This window comes from Aplysia californica, unplaced genomic scaffold (genome assembly GCF_000002075.1).
Source record: "Aplysia californica isolate F4 #8 unplaced genomic scaffold, AplCal3.0 scaffold00235, whole genome shotgun sequence".
NCBI lineage: Eukaryota > Metazoa > Mollusca > Gastropoda > Aplysiida > Aplysiidae > Aplysia > Aplysia californica.
In genome coordinates, this window is record NW_004797505.1 from 661,354 (window position 1) to 670,853 (window position 9,500).

General features: G+C 39.4%; 1 protein-coding gene across 1 annotated transcript in view; it reads left to right on the forward strand.

Annotated features, from left to right (window-relative positions):
• Positions 1 to 2,041, forward strand: part of LOC101851416 (receptor for retinol uptake STRA6) — a gene marked incomplete in the record, with an annotated part of 12,516 nt that extends 10,475 nt beyond the window's left edge. Inside the window, 2 exon segments of the mRNA XM_013083490.2 lie at positions 263 to 391; positions 1,375 to 2,041. Of these exon segments, the coding sequence (XP_012938944.2) occupies positions 263 to 391; positions 1,375 to 1,931 (686 nt within the window).
• Positions 2,042 to 9,500: the final 7,459 nt, after the last annotated feature.

The window sequence follows — 9,500 nt, forward strand, 5'->3', positions numbered from 1 at the left end:
TGTATGGTGTGTGAGTGTGTATGGGTTTGGATTTGTGCATGCGTGCTTGTGTTTATGGGTTTGTTGTGTGTGTGTGTGTGTGTGTACATGTATGTGATTGCACGTGTGTGGATACATGGATACTTTTGCTTGCATTAGTGCGTTTGCATGCTTACATGGTCGTGTGTGTTCTTTTTTAAAAGTAGAATCATAAACTAATGTGTTCTTTTAATGAGTTGATAAATAAAGTAATGACTGATATATTTTTTTTATTCACCAAAAGACAATAGTGGAGGTGAAGCCGTGAAGAAGCGTGTGATGTACCGCTGGCACTTGCTCTACACTTTACTGCAGAACCCTCAAGTGCGACTCATGAGGAAAGGTTATCTGCAGTCACTAATGAGAGCCAGAGGTAAATACGGATAAACTTAAATGGATATGTACAGACAATTACAGATATTTCAACCTCTTTGGGTCTTTGATAGCACAGCCTCTGTTTTGTGTAGGCTGAAAATTTGAGTAAAATATCTGTAATGTGTTTGGGTAATACAGTCTAGCATATAACTCGTGAAATTGGTGGGACATGGAAATATTTTCTTTATGTACGAATTCCGCTATGTACATATTTTGGATATAAAGAATATATGTCATGGCACAATGAAATTTGGGGCTTGCCAAGTATTGGGCATATGGAGTGATTGATATCATCTTTTTAATTCATCTTGCTTTTGTAAAAAAAAGAAAATAGCCCTTTGCCTTGCTTAGAGATTGCTGTTGAGAAGGAATATGCACTATGTAAATGATTTGATTACACAAAATATACCTGTGAGAAATATTCAGGACTTAAAAGTCTGTTCTCTGTGTATGTGTATTGCTTCGTGCGAGTTATATCCATAATAATATATTTGAATAATATCTGTGATAATATATTGGAATACTATCAATAATATATGTAAGTGAAGCGATTTCTATATTATTTGGAATAATTTGATATGCCTGAGTACTATCTTTAATATTTGTGAGAATATAATATCTGTAATAATATATCGGAGTACTATCAATAATATAATGGAAGTGAATTCTATATTACATTGGATTAATATCCGTGATATATGTGAGCACTATCTTTGGTATGTGTGAGAATATTTGTAATATTTGAAATTAATATCAGGTAATGTCAGCTATATATGTGAGTACTATTCGTAATGTCTGTCCATCTCTCTTCCCCGCCCCCCTCCGTAACACACACACACACACACACAAACACACACAAACACACACACACTCACACATACACACACAAATACACACACCCACCCACGTACACAACACTTACACAACCTTCCTCACCCCACCCCACCCCACCCCTTACATACACATGCACACTTGTCCCAGATCTAGGTCTCCACATACCGGTCAGTGACCAGACACTGGCCAGTGATGCTGCGGACATCAGAGAAAGGACTTTGAGCTACCTCCAGGGCGTTCCCGGGCCACAAAGTGGGGACATTGACTCTTGTGAGGACATTGATTGTCATGAGGGCATCAGAGAGAGGACTTTGAACTACCTCCAGGTTGGGGTCCCTGGACCACAAAGAGAGGACATTGACAAGGAGGACATCAAGAGTCACCAGCTTGTGGTCAGTGGTGCTGAGATAACTACCGATGACCGTCAAGCTGAAGATGTTGGTTACGGTCATTCTACTGTTGGTAATGGTAGTGGTGATTTTAGTAATGGTGGTGGCAGTGGTGGTGATGTTGTTCGTGTTTGTGGGGATAATAATGGGGATGTTGTTGTTATTGATAGGGATGTCTGTGACAATAGAGGGGACAGGGAGGGTGGTCATGATAGCTGTAGAGAAGGGGAGGGAGCTATTCAGCGAGTTCTTTCCTCTCACTCAGTAGGTCCATCTACGAGAAATAGTGACCCTTGGTTGGATGGCCCGCCTTGATTGTCGGGAGTTCAAGGGAGGGAGGTGTTTCTGTTAAAGAGAGTGTGTGCGTTTGTGAGAGACAGAGGGAGAGCTAAGGAGAGAGAGAGAGAGAGAGAGAGAGAGAGAGATATATACAAAGAGAAGGAATGGAAAGAGTGATGGAGAGACAGAGAGATGGGGAGATAGGGATAAATGGAGAGGTGGAGGCACAGACAGAGAGAGATGGAGAGACAGAGAGTGAAAGAGAGATGGAGAGACAGAGAGTGAAAGAGAGATGGAGAGACTGAGAGTGAAAGAGAGATGGAGAGACAGAGTGAAAGAGAGATGGAGAGACAGAGTGAAAGAGAGATGGAGAGACTGAGAGTGAAAGAGAAATGGAGAGACAGAGAGTGAAAGAGAGATGGAGAGACTAAGAGTGAAAGAGAGATGAAGAGACAGAGAGTGAAAGAGAGATGGAGAGACAGAGAGTGAAAGAGAGATGGGGAGACAGAGAGTGAAAGAGAGTGAAAGAGAGATGGGGAGACAAAGAGTGAAAAAGAGATGGAGAGACAGAGAGTGAAAGAGAGATGGAGAGACAGAGAGTGAAAGAGAGATGGGGAGACAGAGAGTGAAAGAGAGATGGGGAGACAGAGAGTGAAAAAGAGATGGGGAGACAGAGAGTGAAAAAAGATGGGGAGACAGAGAGTGAAAAAGAGATGGGGAGACAGAGAGTGAAAAAGAGATGGGGAGACAGAGTGAAAAAAAGATGGGGAGCCAGAGAGTGAAAAAGAGATGGGGAGACAGAGAGTGAAAAAGAGATGGGGAGACAGAGAGTGAAAAAGAGATGGGGAGACAGAGATAGATGGAGAGGTGGAGGCAGAGACAGAGAGAGATGCAGAGACAGGAAGAAAGATGGTGGTAGAAAGATAGAGACATGAAGAAACAGACAGGTTGAGGAGGAGGGGTTGGGTGCTGTTGTTGTGTTTTGCACTGCTCAGAAAACTCAGCAACTCTGATGGTGGAATGGGACACTGTCTATCTCTGTTGGTCAACAATCTTTTCTCTTTTCGTAAAGCAAAAAGCAAAGGCTCATTTGCACTTACTATTCCTCTTATCCCTTTTTTCGTAAATTGATCCACTGGTCAGATCAGTAAAAATTTTGAAAAAATATCAGTTTTCGGATTTTGGAGTATCTTAATAGATATCAATATCAAGGATCCATCTTTAGAAGCCTAATTCCTTTATCAAACTTATAAATACCTGGAAAACGCATTTAAGAAAGGCAGCAATGTAGGAAAATCTTCACCAAAAATTATCTCTCTTTGCAGTTTTCTCAGAATTGTTTATCTGACCAGATAGCAACACTATATTGAGTAGATCTCAGAAAGTTACTGTCAGAAGTGTTTCACATTTGGACACAATCTTTTATACACATTTCTCTATAACTTTACAGGAGCATTTTTGCTGTTTATGGTACACATTTGGAGTTTTAGGCCTGTTTTATTTTACAAAATCTTAAAACATTGGAGACCTGAATGTCGTGCATAGCAAGGACTGTAAGGCTCACAAGTCAATATAGAACATTCACATTTGGCTCTGTAAGGTTGTTCTACCTACCAACAGTAATCGCCATGCCAAATATTAGGCTTCTATCTTGATGAGTGTTGATGATTGACAAAATATAGAATTGGTTTTAAAAATGCTGAATCAATCCTTTATTTTTGATGGCTCGCGATTATTATGGCTAAAATCTTGAATTTTTTGCTTGGTAACCTTTTTTTGTACTATGTCACACCCTTTGATGCAGAAAAGCAAGCTTTAGACAAAAAACTACAGCATTTGGGTGTTGACCATAGCTACACCCCCTTAAATTGAGTCATGCCCCTGAGATCATAGGTATGGCTATTTTTATCATTTGAAAGTTATTCATCGATATTTGGGCATATGAAATTCTTGGTGTGTGTAATCTCAAAGCCTGTTCATTCGCCTTTTTAAATGTAAAGAATATTCATCTATCTTGAATAGAAGTCGAAATATTTGCAAGTGAAGGGGTTGGAGGTTGCCTGGTATCAGAGGTAAAATTAGCGAGAGAATTGCCGCCTAAGTTTTACGACTTCCAAAGCATTTACTTTTTTTGTGCCTTTGGTCAATGTCTTTCAGTAAAATCCCTACAGGAATATGTTGTTAAATGGGCTTTACAGATATTGAGCCCAATACAAAATTTTAAGAGAAATTGCCCATCAGGCAGAAAAATGTCCTTTTCTGTGATTTCGTTATTTTGACAAGCACATGATTTCACCACAATACCACACAAATATTTACTACATTGTGTTCAAAAGCCAATTTGCCAAAATAGCTAGCCCGGTTTGACCATATTGAATGTTTTTAAATCAAAACTATTTCCTGTGTGCACTTCTGTATCAAATTGTAATCCTTTAACTGGTTTTCTTGTAAAAATGTCGAATATATTTTGTACATGACATAGAAGCACTGAAATGTGTATAAATATACATTTTTAGCAATGGCGTGATCCCTGAAGAGTAACAACAGATGTCAAACGTTGAAATCAAATCAAAGACAAACGTACAGTTTCCAGCAATCTTTTTTTGTGTTTCCCTTTAAATACAAAGATTGTCTGGTGACGGGTTGTGATTTTGTCTGTGTCTGTCTGTCTGTCTGTCTGTCTGTCTGTCTGTCTCTCTCTCTCTCTCTCTCTCTCTCTTTCTCTCTCCCCCCCCTCTCTCTCTTTCTCTCTCGTCGCTCTCTCTCTCTCTCTCTCTCTCTCTCTCTCTCTCAAGCAAGTGGTTAGCAGTTTTATATCTTCAGCAAGCTGTTAAAATGTACAAAGCTGAGACAGCGAATTTAGCTGGAGAGACTGTTTCATTCTTTTAAGGGTTGTTCCTCTACTTTTTTCTCGATTATCACTACACTTAGAATTTAAATTTGAACAAAAATATTTCTTGAGCACATACTATCAATAAAACAGTTGAAGAAACTGCAATTTTTAAATGATCAAAATTTTGGGCTTAGTACATTTTAACAGCATACGGTGGAAGCAGGCGCTCGTCAATTTTTGGGCATGTGGGGTTATTGGTATCATCTGAAAACTGGTTTATTTGCCTTGCTGTTAATGAAATAAATATCCATTTATCTAGAAGAGAACTCAAGATACTTGCGATTGAAGGAAGTGAGGTCACTTGGATTCAGTGATGAAATTAGCAAGAAAATGACCGCCAAAGTTTGGTAACTCCTATAGCTAAAGAGTCTTTGAAAACTGAAAAATAACATATTTTGTGCCTTTAATCAATTTTTTTCAGTAAAATTTATATGGAAATGTGTTTCCAAAAAGACATAAAAGAGGCTAAGCCAAGAAATAAAAATTTGATAAAAATCTCCTCTCTGGCGGAAAAATGCCTCTTTCTCGGATTTTGTTGTTTTGATGAGCGCCTGATTTCACTACTCCACACTTTTTTAAAGGAAATTTACCATTGGTAGATCCTCTGGTTTCTGATGGAGAGGGACAGATATTTGGGAAACAGTTTTAAAAAAAGAAAGAGAGGGAGAGGAAAAGGGAGGAAATGAGGGAGAGGAATAAGGAGAGAGAAGGGCCTTGTATGTATGAATTTGTACAGATTTTTAAAATGACAGAGAAGAAGATTGTGAAAACTTGCATGCAATATTCTACAGCAAAGGTATAGAAGTTTGCAGGAAATGTGTGCATATTTATCTACTTTGTGAAATTCTGAAATGTAACGCAATGTTAAAAAAGAACACGGGTATTACTGGATTTTGTTAAGCTTGAAAGCATTGACTAACCGTTCTTGACCATGAAATTGTATTGTTGTTTTTTTTAATTTAAGTATTTACACATCTTCTTTAACACAATTTAAGGGGCAGGTTTTTACCCTGCTTGTAAGGACTGAGAGGGATTCTGTGTTTCAGCAGAAAGACTGAGATACTTGATAAAAATTCTCCCGAAATGGGGAATCAAACTCTGGTTTTCTGCTTGCCACGATGAAGGGCCTTACTGCTGCACCAAACTCATGAGCTTTAACAATGTGTTCAAGAGGTGGACAGTGTTGTCATGTCACTACCTCCAAAGTTCTGTCTGCTCAGTGTCTAGTTTTGAGAAATTTCATCATCATCATCAATGCCTTTCACCCCTGGCAGGGTATAGGCCACATACAAGCTCCTTCCATTTATCTCTGTCCTGAGCCATCCTTCCAAGCTCGTTCCAAGTGAGCTTCATTTCTCTCATGTCCCTTTCCACGCATCTCCTCCATGTTTCCCGTGGCCTACCCCTGCCTCGTGCTCCCTGTGGATTCCACTGCAGTAACTGTCTTGTGATTTTTCCGCTGAGAAATTTAACGTTAAAGATTTTGAGTTTCACATCGTGTCACAGTCAAGCTTTTTCGAATGCAATTCTTTGAATATCTTGATAACAACTCCGAATAATCTTATGATTCTGACAGAACAGATAGAACATCTGGTTTCCGACCTCTTGATCTTAGTGACTCCAAACTGCCGAACATTTCAGATAGAACTTTTTAATTCTGAGGTAGCGATGTATCAAAGATAAGTCTTGTTGGTTCATGAGCAGATCTCTATTTTTGTCACTGTGTTTGAAAGAAGCTTATCATTTATCGTGGATGCTTTTTTTGAGTGTGTTTTACAAAGGTCTCATATTATGCTTTATTTATGGCTTTTGCCTTATATTATTATACAGATTAAAAAGTGGTTGATTTTGACCTTTTTTTGCTGATATTGTACGCAATTCTTTTGTACAACAGTTTTGATTCTTATGTTTCTATCTGTTTGTGATCTATTTTTGTACATTTAGATATTCACATCTATGACTCTATGGCATTGTATTGTATCTATTTGCTCTACACAAATTTGGTGGTTGGTGAGTGCTGTGGAGTGGTTTGCTCCGTCTTCCCTATCACTATCATCCTTATTCCTCCTTCTTTTCTTTTTATGTAACACTGGTAACACTTTCAATCTTGGCCCTTTTATGACCTAATAGTGTTGCAAATGCCGTGAAACTCTTACTCAACTAAAGTAGCTCTATGCATGTATTTTTATCCCTGTGACAGTACATATAATATGCCTTTGACGTACACATGTATTATTTTTGTCCTTATAACATTATGATGTTGACTTTTACAATTGTTATAAATGTCAATGGACAGATTATTTCCTGAACTTTGAGCAGCTTTACAAAATGTTTCTTTTGTATCAACATAATTTAGCAAATGTTTTATAGGTAATGAAAATAAATATTTATAATTTCAGATCATATTGTCTTGCTTTGATGAACAAGTTGTCTGCTTAAACTGAGCACATTGAATAAAAAAATAAGTGGTAAACCAAAAGGAAATAAAATTCCCGCTATTTCTTTCTTCTATTTGAGCTATTTCTCGAAACTGCAAACCTGGCTAAAATGAAGAAAATAGGGCAGTGCCGCAGATTTCGGTTTAAGCGGACTCCACTGCAGTATCTTTGATTGTCTTTTATCGCTCTTTTTTCATGAGTTCAGTACCCTGCTCAGTTATTCAGATTGGGTTATGTTAAAAACAAATAAGGAGAAGTACTCCTTGGAGGGCAAGAGATGTTAATCTAACTTGGATTGGAACCATGAATTTCTTCCTATCTAATATAATATAGTCCACAGGAAGACTGAGATACTTGTGGGCTGTTCTAGAACGGATTGGCTGCCCTCCCAAGTTCCTAAAGATCATCCAGCTCTTCCACACTGGCATGAGAGGGCAAGTTCTTGCAAGTGGCAACATGACTGACGAATTCGAAATTACGAATGGCGTCAAACAAGGCTGTGTCCTGGCACCAGTCCTCTTCAATATCTTCTTCACCGCCATGCTTTCCCACGCCTGCAAGGATCTTGAGAAGGGAATATACCTAAATTATCGACTGGATGGCTCTCTTTTTGACCTATGTCGCCTGCAAGCCAAGACAAAAATCACAACAAAACTCCTTCAGGAGACGCTCTTCGCCGCTGACTGCTCCTTGAATGCTCACTCCGAAGAGGACCTGCAAACAATGCTCACTCGCTTTGCAGAAGCCTCAAAGCTTTTTGGACTTACAATAAGCATCGTGAAAACTGAAGTTGTTCACCAGCCTGCCCCATAAACTAACCCACTGTCTCCAAACATCTTTATATTATCGATGGCAACAGCCTGAAGAACACCAAGAACTTTAAATACCGTGGAAGTATTATCTCTGCAGACGACTCCATCGATCAGGAAATAGATTCGAGAATCAGCAAAGCCAGCCAAGCTCTCGGTAGACTGAAAAACAAGGTACTAAAACAGCACAATGTCCGGCTGTCAACAAAAATCAAAGTGTACAAAGTCGTTGTGCTCTCCTCCCTCCTCTACGGTTCAGGGACCTGGACACTCTACAGGAGGCACATCAACAAATTAGAGCAGTTCCATCAGAGGGCTCTCCGCAGCATACTCGGCATCCGGTGGCAAGACTGCATCACCAACATTGAGGTCCTCAACTGATCAAGCTCCCAAAGCATAGAAAACATGCTCGTCAAAGCCCAACTGAGATGGGTTGGCCATGTCATCCGCATGGAAGACCCCCGAATGCCCAAACAGCTGCTGTACGGCGAATTTGCAAGTGGCAAAAGAAATCTAGGGAGGCCAAAAAAGCGGTTCAAAGACACGATAAAGGAAACCTCCAGTTTGCACAGGTAACCCCCTAAGAATCGAAAGAACTGCCACCGAAAGGAACGCCTGGCGCAGGGCCGTCCGTATTGCCAGCAGAAACAGCGATACAAACTACAGGGAGAAGCGGACTATCAGAAGAGAGAGGAGACTTAAACCAACCGCCACAACCACGACATTCCAGTGTCTCCACCGCAACAGATATTGTTCTTCCAGAATCAGATTACACAGCCTCATGCGCGTCCACAGATGAGATGCAGGATTCATCGTCGTCTTCGGCAATGAAGGACTACCTACAATATAATATAATACGTACTACCAACTATTATGTAAACATTTTTAAAAACTATTAATTTAACTGATTCAGCTCGCAATGTTGTTCAAAATATTACTGAAGCACACTCACACCAATGCCACCCCTGATTAAGAAATTTCTAAATTTTCCGCTCAGTAGGCCTACATCTGAACAGTTTGTTGGCAGTATGCTACCATATTCACTACCACTCCTGTTGGAGACTTACAGACACTTTATCATGTGAATGGTTGGTGGGTGCTGTGATGCAGCTTGCTCCTTCTTGTAAAAATTTCTATTGTCTATCTCTCCTCCTGTTTTATGGGTTATTTGATATTACTCACTTGTAACTCCTCTAATATTCAGCACTTACTACTTGACCTAAAATTTTGTTACAAATGCCGTAAAATACTTTACTGACTAAAACTAAAAACAAGACAGATCATACCGGCAGAAGATGCTACCCGTTTCCGTATCATTGTGATTATGAGGACAGAATCGAAGTTTATTTTTACCAAAAGTCAATAGCATAGTACATAATAGAATACATCGTGTACTCATAGGTCACGGTAATAATATCATCACAATGAAATGTTGGTAGAGACATAGGGACTGAAACACACCACA